Source organism: Oncorhynchus kisutch, linkage group LG23 (genome assembly GCF_002021735.2).
Source record: "Oncorhynchus kisutch isolate 150728-3 linkage group LG23, Okis_V2, whole genome shotgun sequence".
Taxonomy (NCBI): domain Eukaryota; kingdom Metazoa; phylum Chordata; class Actinopteri; order Salmoniformes; family Salmonidae; genus Oncorhynchus; species Oncorhynchus kisutch.
In genome coordinates, this window is record NC_034196.2 from 36167827 (window position 1) to 36182139 (window position 14313).

Sequence of the window (14313 nt, forward strand, 5' to 3'; positions counted from 1 at the left end):
CGGGTCTAGAGTTTCAAGTTCCTTGGTGTCCACATCACCAACAAACTTTCATGGTCTAAGCACACCAAGACAGTCGTGAAGAGGGCACGACAAAACCTATTCCTCCTCAGGTGACTGAAAAGATTTGGCAGATCCTCAAAAAGTTCTACAGCTGCACCATCGAGAGCATCTCACCGCCTGGTATGGCAACTGCTCGGCATCTGACCGCAAGGCACTACAGAGGGTAGTGCGTACAGCCCAGTACATCACTGGGGCCAAGCTTCCTGCAATCCAGAACCTATATAATAGGTGGTGTCAGAGGAAAGCCTATAAAATTGTCAGACTCCAGTCACCCAAGTCATAGACTGTTTTCTCTGCTACCGCGGTACTGGAGCACCAAGTCTAGGACCAAAAGGCTCCTTAACAGCTTCTACCCCCAAGCCATAAGACTGCTGAACAATTAATCAAATGGCCACTGGACTACTTACATTGACACCCCCCCCCCCTTCCATTTGTTTTGTACACTGCTGCTACTCGCTGTTTATTACCTCAACTAACCTGTACCCCTGCACACTGACTCGGTACCGGTACCCCTATATATAATATAGCCTCATTATTGTTATTTCATTGTTACTTTTATTATGGTTTTTAACTTTAGTTTATTTTGTAAATATTTTCTTAACCAACTGCAGTTCAAGAAGAGTTAAGGGCTTGTAAGTGACATTTCATGGTAAGGTGTACTCTTGTTTTGGCGCATGTGACACATTGATTTGATGATGAAATCCTGGTTGAGAATAAAACGACTGAACAAATGAACGAAACAGCACTGCAAGTAAGTGAAAGAAATACGTTTTGATGATGTTTTACTGGTAATGGGGACATCTGCGAATGCCAACAACATAACTTTTTGGTGTGTGTGTGTGTGTGTTTAAAACCTTTATTTAGCTAGGCAAGTCAGTTAAGAACAAATTATTATTTACAATGACGTCCTACCCCGACCAAACCCGGACCACGCTGGGCCAATTGTGCGCCCTATGAGACTCCCAATCACGGCCGGATGTGACACAGCCTGGATTCGAACCAGGGACTGTAGTGATGCCTCTTGCACTGAGATGCAGTGCCTTAGACCTCTGTGTCCGTGTGTAACTATTTAACTTCACTAGAATGCTAAAAGTCAGCTAAAATTGTAAATATCGGTTATCGGAATAGGTTTTTTTTGGCAAGGAAAATATCGGGTATCGGCCAAAACTGTGGTATCGGGGGGTCACTAGAAAAGACATAAAGGTCAATTTAAACAGCATCAACATATCATAAGGTTGGCGTTCCAGGCGTTGCACACGTCAACCAATGTTTTGATCTGGCAGGCGACTGCAATGTAGTCAGCCTGGAACGCGGCCCATGTCTCTTCCCTTTGCATTGATCATGCCTACTGTTTAGAGTGCACTTGAGACAGGAACCTTTTCATTGCCTGTTTTGTCAGCTAAGGATCAGCGACATGGAGGAACCTTGAAATCTTAAACCTCTTTGTGCCTTTTGCTTGCGGTGAAGAGGGCTTTTTCAGTAATGTGTAATGAGGCCTGAAGATGATCCTTTAATGAAGAAATGGCATGACCTTGATTACGGAACCACTTACCGTTTCTGGGTCGTCTTGCTTTATTTTGATCTGTATAATGTCATTACTAGCTCATGCATGTAGTAGCATACGTCACTCCTATGTTATATTACCAGACATGTATGCATATCTGTAGCTTTCCTTTCACCCCAAGCAGATTTAAGAACCTGCCCCAATGCATAGTGCCAACTGTAAAATTTGGTGGGAGGAGGAATAATGGTCTGAGGTTGTTTTCATGGTTCAGGCTAGGCTGCTTAGTTTCAGTGAAGGGCAAGAGTTTGAATAGACAATTCTGTGCTTCCAACCTTGTGGCAAGAGTTTGGGGAAGGTCCTTTCCTGTTTCAGCATGACAATGCCCCTGTGCACAATTTTATTTGTATTTTTTTCCCGATTTTTTTATTTAACCTTTTATTTAACTAGGCAAGTCAGTTAAGAACCAATTCTGTATGGACCTCGCTTTGTGGGCTCCCAAGTGGCGCAGCTGTCTAAGGCACTGCATCTCAGTGCAAGAGGCATCACTACAGCACCTGGTTCGAATCCGTGATTGAGAGTCCCATAGGGCGGCTAAACCCATATCGTCCCATATCGTCTACCCCGGCTAAACAGGACCAGTTGTCCTATGGGACTCTCAATCACGGCCGGATGTGATGCAGCCTGGATTCGAACCAGGTGCTGTAGTGATGCCACTTGCACTGAGATGCAGTGCCTTAGACTGCTGCGCTACTTGGGAGCCCACAAAGCAAGGTCCATACAGAAATGGTTTGTTGAGATCGGTGTGGAAGAACTTGACTGGCCTGCACAGAGCCCTGACCTCAACCACATCGAACACCTTTGGGATGAATTGGAGTGCTGACTGCGAGCCAGACCTAATCACCCTACATCAGTGCCCGACCTCACTAATGCTCTTGTGGCTGAATGGAAGGAAGTCCCTGCAGCAATATTCTAACACCTAGTGGAAAGCCTTCCCAGGAAGAGTGGAGGCTGTTATAGCAGCAAAGCAGGGACCAACTCTATATTAATGTCCATGATTTTGGAATGAGATCCTTGACGAGCAGGTGTCCTTACCTTTGGTCATGTAGTGTAATGTAGTGTAGTATAGGAAAAAAATGCATCACTTCTCTGCCCCTTTGCTATAGTGTGGTAGGGTAATCAGACCAAAATGCTTGTTACAAGCTATTATCTCTACAGTGCTGTTATATCACATCTTTATAGGCTATGGTTTGGAGATGACATAGCCTATTAGACAGAAGCATGTCTAATCTATGAAATATATTATCAACTATTTGATTTTGTCTGTTAAGCTGTGTGCACTGAACTGACATGCATGATTGTTGCTGACACTCCGATGTTCAGATGAAGGGGATTTTTTTTAAATGACGGTTTGATGGTATTTTATCTTCTTGAATAATAAAAGTTCTACATTTGTTTTATGATTAGTACGTGAACCTAGGGTGACACCACATACAGTTGAAGTCAGAAGTTTACATACACCTCAGCCAAATACATTTAAACTCAATTTTTCACAGTTCCTGACATTTAATCCAGGTAAAAATTCCCTGTCTTAGGTCAGCTAGGATCACCACTTTATTTTAAGAATGTGAAATGTCAGAATAATAGTAGAGAAAATGATTTATTTCAGCTTTTATTTCTTTCATGACATTCCCAGTGGGTCAGAAGTTTACAAGCACTCAATTAGTATTTTGTAGCATTGCCTTTAAATTGTTTAACTTGGGTCAAATGTTTCGGCTAGCCTTCCACGAACTTCCCACAATAAGTTGGGTAAATTTTGGCCCGTTCCTCCTGACAGAGCTGGTGTAACTGAGTCAGCTATGTAAGGCCTCCTTGCTCGCACAAGTTTTTTCAGATCTGCCCACAAATCTTCTATAGGATTGAGGTCAGGGCTTTCTGATGGCCACTCCAATACCTTGACTTTGTTGTCCTTAAGTCATTTTGCCACAACTTTGGAAGTATGCTTGGGGTCATTGTCCATTTGGAAGACCCATTTGCGTCCAAGCTTTAACTTCTTGACTGATGTCTTGAGATGTTGCTTCAATATATCCACATAATTTTCCCCCCTCATGATGCCATGTATTTTGTGAAGTGCACCAGTCCCTCCTGCAGCAAAGCACCCCCACAACATGATGCTGCCACCCTCGTGCTTCACGGTTAGGATGGTGTTCTTCTGCTTGCAAGCCTCCCCCTTTTTCCTCCAAACATAACGATGGTCATTTTTGGTGCTCCAAAAAGCAGTTCCCTTTTTGTTTCATCAGACCAGAGGACATTTCTCCAAAGAATACGATCTTTGTCCCCATGTGCAATTGCCAACCGTAGTCTGTCTTTTTTATGGCGGTTTTGGAGCAGTGGCTTCTTCCTTGCTGAGCGGCCTTTCAGGTTATGTCGATGTAGGGCTTGTTTTACTGTGGATATAAATACTTTTGTACCCGTTTCCTCCAGTATCTTCACAAGGTCCTTTGCTGTTGTTCTGGGATTGATTTGCACTTTTCGCACCAAAGTACGTTCATCTCTAGGAGACAGAATGCGTCTCCTTCCTGAGCAGTATGACGGCTGTGTGGTCACATGGTGTTTATACTTGCGTATTACTGTTTGTACAGATGAACGTGGTACCTTTTAGGCATTTGGAAATTGCTCCCAAGGATGAACCAGACTTCTGGAGGTCTACACATTTTTTTCTGAGGTCTTCTTGATTTCTTTTGATTTTCCCGTTATGTCAAGTAAAGAGGAAGTGAGTTTGAAGGCAGGCCTTGAAATACATCCACAGGTACACCTCCAATAGGCCAATTGACATCATTTGAGTCAGTCAGAAGCTTCTTAAGCCATGACATTTTCTGAAATCTTCCAAGCTGTTTAAAGGCACAGTCAACTTAGTGTATGTAAACTTCTGACCCACTGGAATTGTGATACAGTGAATTATAAGTGAAATAATCTGTCTGTAAACAGTTGTTGTAAAAATGACTTGAGTCATGCACAAAGTAGATGTCCTAACTGACTTGCCAAACTATAGTTTTTTAACAATAAATTTGTGGAGTGGTTGAAAAATGAGTTTTAATGACTCCAACCTAAGTGTATGTAAACTTCCATCTCCAACTGTACATACATACATACATTCTAAGTGATTTTCAATGGGTCTTTCTCCATTCTTTATACTGTTCAACCCAATTTTTTAAAATACATTTCTGCATTTCCTGTGCTCATTTATGGTAATTTCCACACTGCGATGTAGGGCTGCAAGATATGGGGCAAACAGTCTAGGCCTTATTTTTAACCAAATGTTGCAGTTGCGATTTGACACTTAGGTGAACTGTTGGAATCATACAAATATAATAATTATTATAATTATATAATTAATTTAATAGTGGGCACTTTGAATACAGTCTTTGACATGACAACAAATGAAAATGCCAGGGAGGAGTTATTGTGACAGGGTAGGAACCAAAGAGAAAGATCACATCGCGTCATTGGATGGCTGGGTGCCAGCAGCATTTTGCATGCGCCAACAGAGTGGAGCAGACATTTTCTCTCTCTCTCCTATTGAAGAAGCTATCGTCCGGTTGAAATATGATCAATTATATATTGTAAAAACAACCTGAGGATTGATTACAAAAAAACGTTTGACATGTTTCTAACTTTACGGATACTATTTGGAATTTTCGACTGCCCGGTCGTGACCGCTCGAGCCTGTGGATTTCTGAACATAACGCGCCAACCAAATGGAGGTATTTTGGATATAAAAATTATCTTTATGGAACAAAAGGAACATTTATTGTGTAACTGGGAGTCTCGTGAGTGCAAACATCCGAAGATCATCAAAGGTAAGCAATTAATTTTATTGCTTTTCTTACTTTTGTGACCAATCTACTTGGCTGCTAGCTGTTTGTAATGTTTTGTCTGCTGAGAGAGATATCCTTATATAAACGCTTGGTATGCTTTTTCCGAAAAGCTTTTTTGAAATCTGACACGCCAGATGGATTCACAACAAGCTAAACTGTGTTTTGCTATATTGCACTTGTAATTTCATGAAAATTAAATATTTGTAGTATATTTGGTGCTCAAATATTTGGTGCTCTGCAATTCAGCGGATGTTGACGAAAATGATCCTGCTAACGGGATGGGTGCATCAAGAAGTTAAAATAATTTTTACCCATATGTTTTTGGGCTCATTTCTGGAGGTGATCATTATGTTTTAAGTGTTAGCATAATTTTATTTTCATACATTTTGAGTAGAATGTCTGTTTAAAAAGTCACCAGAACTGAGCTTCAGTCCTTCTATATGGGACCCCGGACTCACTGTTACTTCAGGAATTCAACCAGTGTTCTCATTAAATGTGAGTAATGTGCTTAAGTGTGTGTCTGTAACTGTGACATGCTCAATTTGGCTACACCATTGTAGTGTATATTTTAAGCAGGCATTATGAGAACCCAGGGGTCCTGACTGAAGTGTCACCAGCTTTCTGTTCTTTCCACAGCTCTGGGATGTGCGTGTGTAAGACAGGCGTATACGGTGACAAGTGTGACGATTGCCACCCAGGTTTCTTCCGGTTCAGCAGCACGGGTTGCCAGCCATGCCAGTGCAATAATCACTCCAGCTACTGCCACCCACAATCAGGTGAGTCACCCTCGCTGTGCCCAAGGTTGAAACAAATGTCTGCCATGGCCTCTACTCTATACCAGGGCTGTGCAGACTGCAGAGAAGCCACACATTTGCACAGATGCAGAAATGCATTAAGCAAACTAACTTTTATTAATCAAATTAACTCTAGGGAAGCATTTTCCATGAAATCATATTCGTAACATGTCCCCAACAGAGCTGTTTATGCAGTTAACACGAAACAGCATTAGTTGTTATGTAACGGTAAAAAAAAACTGCCATATTGACTTCTCCTCCGGAGAGATTCACTCCCATGCTGCCTGCTGACAGACTGTTTGGGGAGTTGCAGTGGTTTGATTTGTATTCACACTGTGTGATATTGCCTTGGCCTTAAAAGAAAAAAGAAAAAATCAGTTGGCTGTTAAAATGAGTTTGTCGACCACAGCCAACATAGCTCCCATTCCGCTAATGAGGAAATGCCAGAGTCATCACTCCGCTGCAATCACTGTGATAAGCATTTTCGCCTGTTCCCTTTCGCTTTTCCATGGTTCACAGCTGGGCAGAATGGCAGGCCTAAGTACGTGCAGCATGATAAGCAAATTACGCACCTTTCCTCCTACACACATTAATGAGTATAGATCGGTATATAATGACGAGATGCCGATGCCCTAACAATGGGAGTGGTTGTCCCAAAGGCGGAAAGGCAGGTGACAATTGTAGGGCCAAAATAAGCCCATAGAAACGCATTGGGTATATTTTTGGACAGATTTTGGCGAGAGTGAAATCTCTCGATTTGCATTTTCCTCTCTTTTTACACACACACACACACATCTTCTCTGTTTACACACACATGCCGAGCCCCTACCCCCGCCACTCACAGCAACAAAGATGAGAGATCACTTCTTCCCCTCAGACAAATGGTTTCAGTTCAACTATTTGCATTTGAGGTTTGGTCGAACAGAATCGGTCATATGGAGACCCAAACACATTGTCATTATTTTACTGTATTAGAGGAGAAGTTAAGTTTTCTAACGAATGTTTACATCTCAACTCCTCAGATTACATGCAGAGCAGACACTACTAAAACGGGAGTATCAAACAACTGAGTTTGGAAAATGAATGCTGACTTTGTTGCGCACGGCTTTGCGGTACCACGTACCCGTTATACTAGCTGTCTAGTCTGTGTTTTAGAAACACAATTATATAAGGAATTGGCAACTCGTTCTCATTCTGAGAAATAAGGTAGGCCACTTGATTTCAACATCTGAACAAAGTGTACAGGCTAGCATCCTTTTAAACACTTTGAGATGGACAGAAGGGTGTGTTCATAACCATTCAACTGTTCTGCCTTGTTAGCTATCAAATGGATCAAAGTTGGCTAAACTAGAAATATAAATATCAGTTGGCTACTCGTATCACGTGGGCTTGAGACCTGTGTTCATTTCCTATAATGCCTTCCACAAGAAGTTAGTAATTGGGCTGTTAGAGAATGTGTATTATGCTTGGTTCAAAAAAGCAGCTTAAACTATTTTGATAAAATATACTGAACATAAATATAAATGCAACATGTAAAGTGTTGGTCCCATGAGCTGAAATATCCCAGACATTTTCCATACGCTCAAGAAGCATATTTCAAATTTTGTGCACAACTTTGTTTACATCCATGTTAGTGAGCATTTCTCCTTTGCCAAGATAATCCATCGACCTGACAGGTGTGGAATATCAAGAAGCTGATTAAACATCATGATTTAATTAAGCAATGTCCGAGGCGGTGTGTTATGTGGCCAATATACCATGGCTAAGGGCTGTTCTTAGGCACAACGCAACGCATGGTCACCAATGTAATTAGAGCAGTAAAAATAAATGTTTTGTCATACCCATATGGTATACGGTCTGATATACCATGGCTGTCAGCCAATCAGTATTCAGGGCTCGAACCACCCAGTTTATAATCAGGGACAATAAAAGGCCACTCTAAAATGTGCAGTTTGTCACACAACCCAATGCCACAGATGTCTCCAGTTTTGAGGGAGCGTGTAATTGGCATGCTGACTGCAGGATGTTCACCAGAGCTGTTGCCAGAGAATGGAATGTTCAATAAAACGTTGTTTTAGAGAATTTGGCATTATGTCCAACAGGCCTCACAACCGTAGACCACGTGTAACCAGGCAGTGGGTGGGCCTGGCTTCCAAGTGGGTATGTCTATGCCCTCCCAGGCCCACCCATGGCTACGCCCCTGCCCAGTCATGTGAATTATTCATTTATTTCAATTGACTGATATCCTGTTTTTATATTTTTTGTTCAATATAATTCAATTATTAGTGGGTCTTATGGTTGTGGAAGGCTTATATTAAGCCTAGGTATATTTTCACAAGCCCTGAATTCATTCGATTATTGACGACTGTTTTAAATGCAGTGTATTTGACTTTTAGTTGTACAACAAAGCTAATATATAGAACACTCTTTTTTTTTTATCGAGATATACATTGCCTTCGGGAAGTATTCAGAACCCTTGCCTTTTTCTACATTTTGTTACGTTACAGCCTTATTCTGAAATGGATTGAATAAAACAGTTTCCACAGCAAGCTACACACAATGCCCCATAATGACAAAGCAAAAACAGTTTTTTGGAAATGTTTGCACATTTATTAAAAATAAAAAACATTCCTTATTTACATAAGTATTCAGACCCTTTGCTATGAGACTCAAAATTGAGCTCAGGTGCATCCTGTTTCCATTAATAATCCTTGATGTTTCTACAACTTGATTGGAGTCCACCTGTCGTAAATTCAATTGATTGGACACAGGCCAAAAACCAAGCCATGAGGTCAAAGGAATTGTCCGTAGCGCTCCGAGACAGGATTGTGTCGAGGCACAGATCTAGGGAAGGGTACCAAAACATTTCTGCAGTATTGAAGGTTCCCAAGAACACAGTGGCCTCCATTCTTAAATGGAAGAAGTTTGGAACCACCAAGACTCTTCCTAGAGCTGGTTGCCTGGAAAAACGGAGCAATCAGGGGAGAAGGGCCTTGGTCAGGGAGGTGACCAAGTTTCACGATGGTCATTCTGACAGAGCTCTAGAGTTTCTCTGTGGAGATGGGAGAACCTTCCAGAAGGACAACCATCCCTGCAGCACTCCACCACCAGCCTTTATGGTAGAGTGGCCAGACATGAGCCACTCCTCAGTAAAAGGCACATGAGAGCCTGCTTGGAGTTTGCCAAAAAGGCACCTAAAGACTCTCAGACCATGAAAAACAAGATTCTCTGGTCTGATGAAACCAAGATTGAATGCCAAGCGTCACGTCTGGAGGAAACTTGGCACCATCCCTTTGGTGAAGCATGGTGGCAGCATCATGCTGTGGGGATGTTTTTCAGCTGCAGGGACTGGGAGACTACTCAAGATTGAGGCAAAGATTAACGGGGCAATGTACAGAGATCCTTGAAGAAAACCTGCTCCAGAGCGTTCAGGACCTCAGATTAGGGCAAAGGTTCACCTTCCAACAGGACAATGACCCTAAGCACACAGCCAAGACACTGCAGGAGTGGCTTCGGGACAAGTCTCTGAATGTCCTTGAGTGGCCCAGCCAGAGCCTGGACTTGAACCCGATCGAACATCTCTGCAGAGACCTGAAAATAGCTGTGCAGCTACGGTCCCCATCCAACCTGACAGAGCTTGAGGATCTGCAGAGAAGAATGGGAGAAACTCCCAAAATACAGGTATGTGAAGCTTGTTAGCGTCCTACCCAAAAGACTCGAGGCTGTAATCGCTGCCAAAGGTGCTTCAAAAGTACTGAGTAAAGGGTCTGAATTCTTATGTAAATGTGATATTTCAGTTTTTTTATAATTTAGCCAAAGTTTTTTAAACGTTTTTTTTGTTGCTTTGTCATTATTGTGTGTAGATTGATGACAGGGGAAAACAATTGAATCAATTTTAGAATAAGGCAGTAACCTAACAAAACGTATAAAAAGTCAAGGGGTCTGAATACTTTCCGAAGGTACTGTATATCATGAATCGCCCATAAGTTTAAAAAACAATGATATTTCGGCCATACTGTATCACCCAGCCCTACGGTATACACAAGGCACTCATAATACCAGTCATGTGAGTGTTGCAGTGTCATTCATAACTCCCTTTATAACACATCACTGGTCTACGACTATTATGGACCTATATTGACTTTCTGTGAATATTGGGCATTGGCCACACACTGTGTTGTTACATAGAGAAATGCATCAATTTAGAGACAGTAGCCAAGTTAATTCCATGGTAACGATACTGTTTTGTGAGTGTTGATCTGGACAACGATAACTGCATCTATACAGAAGAGGAAGTAGGACCGATACTCTCCCAGCTCATGTAGACTACCATGAAGGAGCATACATTTCAAGCTTATGCAATGCTTTTCAATGCTTGAATGCTAGTCTTGAGTCATACAATCAATATTCTTCACGAGGGTTGAAAAATCCAGAAATCCTAGATGGAGGATTCCTGGAATGAGGAGGGAGTAAGAAGGGAGGGACTCCTCCTCTCACCAGAATTTCGACTGCTTGCCGCCCCAGCCTTAGAATAGGGTGTGTACTGTACGGTCCAGTTACTCATCTTTCTCACTCTCAGATCACCTATGACCTCTAGCCTGGTCCCAGATCTGATGCCATGGGAGTTGGCTATATAGTACAAACACATCAGGCCTTCTGAGCACAGGTCAGAATAGCAGAACTCTCCGGAGAGCTGGTTGCCTCAGTGGGCCTAGGGCAGTCACCATCTTTGAATACAGGACATGAACAGGAGACCATCTTTGTTCTGGGTCCCAGGGGATGCCAGGGGGCCTTGTGTAGGAAAATCCCCAGCGGAGGTGTCTTACAAGGGGGTTTATCTTGGTAGACACAGCCCCTTTGATCCTTGCCTTCAAAGACGGATTGGAATAAAAGACACCCTTGCCTAGTGCCTCCTAAGCTCATACCATTATGTCTCTTTGTGTGTCAGACTGTCGGGGAAATGTGCTCTTCATCTGGTGTGCTGCTACAACGGAGAAGCAGTTCGAGGCCAATGTATAAGAAAAATTGTCAAGACTGAAAGCTCAAAGCAATCGAACCTCCATTGCGGTATTTACACAGGCATTTTCTTGCCATGATCAAACAAAATCTCAGACTGGTTTGCCATTGTATAAACCTACTGATTTTAAGATCACTTTATTGGTCAATTGCACTCAAGGTCAAACTGTAATTTGACTTCCGCTTGTAATTCAACCCTTCCAAAAGGCACACATACAAACACATACAGGTTTTTTGAGAGTTGTTGGAGGCTGTTGTGGGGGGTTAAGTGCCTTGCTCAATGACACAATGGCAGGCAATGGCATCTAGGATTTGATACCAGAAACCCTCTGGTTGCCAGCTCACCTCTGGTTGCCAGAGGGATTTGAACTGGCAAACCTCCGGTTGCTGGCTCAACTCATTGATCACTAGGCTACCTGCCACCCGACTGATGCTACCAGTTAGAGCCTACCATGGAGGACAATATCAGAATGACAGGTGGGCAGATGTGAACAAGACACTGCGATAATAATAGTAATATAATGTTATTCTTAACAATTTATGGACTAAAAATATTAAAACACCACCTGTGTGTACAAGACATATACATTAAAAACAGATTCAAAACCATCTTGAGGGAAGCAACGCAATATCTGATAAGTGCTATTTAATATGGTCTAAACCTTATTTTTGAGACCAGTGGGAGTCGTCGAAGAGAATTGAGTGAAACTACAGCCTCAATGTGAGGTAGGGGACCAGGGAAGGAGGTTGCACAGCGGTATAATGTACTCCCACTACTGTACTTTAAATATACCACAACTATAACCTGTGGTCCCCATCACCACATGCAATGACATCGGCATAGTTAGTCCTACTATGTAAGCCAAAATACCAGATGTGGGTTCAACTACTAAACTCTGCAAAAAAAGAAACATCCTCTCACTGTCAACTGCGTTTATTTTCAGGAAACGTAATATGTGTAAATATTTGTATGAACATAACAATATTCAACAACTGAGACATAAACTGAACAAGTTCCATAGACATGTCACTAACAGAAATGGAATAATGTGTCCCTGAACAAAGGGGGGGGGGTCAAAATCAAAAGTAACAGTCAGTATCTGGTGTGGCCACCAGCTGCATTAAGTACTGCAGTGCATCTCCTACTCATGGAGTGAACCAGATTTTCCAGTTCTTGCTGTGAGATGTTACACCACTCTTCCACCAAGGCACCTGCAAGTTCCCAGACATTTCTGGGGGGAATGGCCCTAGCCCTCACCCTCCGATCCAACAGGTCCTAGACGTGCTCAATGGAATTGAGATCCGGGCTCTTCGCTGGCCATGGCAGAACACTGACATTCCTGTCTTGCAGGAAATCATGCACAGAGCGAGCAGTATGGCTGGTGGCATTGTCATGCTGGAGGGTCATGTCAGGATGAGCCTGCAGGAAGGGTACCACATGAGGGAGGAGGATGTCTTCCCTGTAACGCACAGCGTTGAGATTGCCTGCAATGACAACAAGCTCAGTCCGATGATGCTGTGACACATTGCCCCAGACCATGACGGACCCTCCACCTCCAAATCTATCCCGCTCCAGAGTACATGCCTCGGTGTAACGCTCATTCCTTCGACGATAGACCATCACCCCTGGTGAGACAAAAATGCGACTCGTCAGTGAAGAGCACTTTTTGACAGTCCTGTCTGGTCCAACGGCGGTGGGTTCGCCTATTGTGGACAGTCTGAGCACTGATGGAGGGATTGTGCTTTCCATGTATAACTTGGGCAGTTGTTGTTGCCATCCTGTACCAGGTGTGATGTTCGGATGTACCGATCCTGTGCAGGTGTTGTTACACTTGGTCTGCCACTGTGAGGACGATCAGCTGTCCGTCCTGACTCCCTGTAGCGCTGTACGGACTTTGCAATTTATTGCCCTGGCCACATCTGCAGTCCGCATGCCTCCTTACAGCATGCCTAAGGCACGTTCACGCAGATGAACAGGGACCCTGGGCATCTTTCTTTCTTTATTTTTTAGAGTCAGTAGAAATGCCTCTTTAGTGTCCTAAGTTTTCATAACTGTGACCTTAATTGCCTATAGTCTGTAAGCTGTTAGTGTCTGAACGACCGTTCCACAGGTGCATGTTCATTCATTGTTTATGGTTCATTGAACAGGCATGGGAAACAGATTTTAAACCCTTTACAATGAAGATCTGTGAAGTTATTTCAATTTTTACGAATTATCTTTGAAAGACAGGGTCCTAAAAAAGGGACGTTTCTTTTTTGCTGAGTTTATTTGAAATAATTTCAAATACACTACATGACCAAAAGGATGTGGACCACGTGCTCGTCGGACATCTCATTCCAAAATCCTGGGCATTAATATGGAGTTGGTCCCCCTTTTGCTGCTATAACAGCCTCCACTCTTCTGGGAAGGCTTTCCGCTAGATGTTGGAATATTGCTGCGGGGCTTGCTTCCATTCAGCCAGAAGAGCATTAGTAAGGTTGTGCACTGATTTTGAGTGATTAAGCCTGGCTTGCAGTCCGTGTTCCAATTCATCCCAAAGGTTTCAATGATGTTGAGGTCAGGGCTCTGTGCCGGCCAGTCAAGTTCTTCCACACCGATCTCGACAAACCATTTTTGTATGGACCTCACTTTGTGCATGGGGGCATTGTCATGCTGAACTCGGAAAGGACCTTCCCCAAACTGTTTCCACAAAGTTGGAAGCACAGAATCTTCTCAAAAGTAATTGTATGCTGTAGCGTTAAGATTTCCCTCCACTGGAATTAAGGGTCCTAGCCCAAACCATGAAAAACAACCCCAGACCATTATTCCTCATCCACCAAACTTTACAGGTGGCACTATGCATTTGGCCATGTAGTGTTCTCCTGTCTGACTGCCAGATGAAGTGTGATTCATCACTCCAGGGAACGCGTTTCCACTGCTTTAGAGTCCAATGGCGGCGAGCTTTACACCACTCCAGCCGTCTCTTGGCGATGCGCATGGTGATCTTAGGCTTGCCTGCGGCTGCTCTTCCATGGAAACCCATTACATGAAGCTCTTGTGCTGACATTGCTTCCGGAAGCAGTT

General features: G+C 43.0%; 1 protein-coding gene across 3 annotated transcripts in view; it reads left to right on the top strand.

Annotated features, from left to right (window-relative positions):
• si:dkey-220k22.1 (multiple epidermal growth factor-like domains protein 9) overlaps positions 1-14313 on the top strand; it is an 86123-nt gene that overhangs the window by 52750 nt on the left and 19060 nt on the right. For all 3 annotated transcript variants that reach the window (XM_020457252.2, XM_020457253.2, XM_031802803.1), the window contains one exon: positions 6076-6215. In XM_020457252.2, the coding sequence (XP_020312841.1) occupies positions 6076-6215 (140 nt within the window). The remainder of the gene's footprint in view (positions 1-6075; positions 6216-14313) is intronic.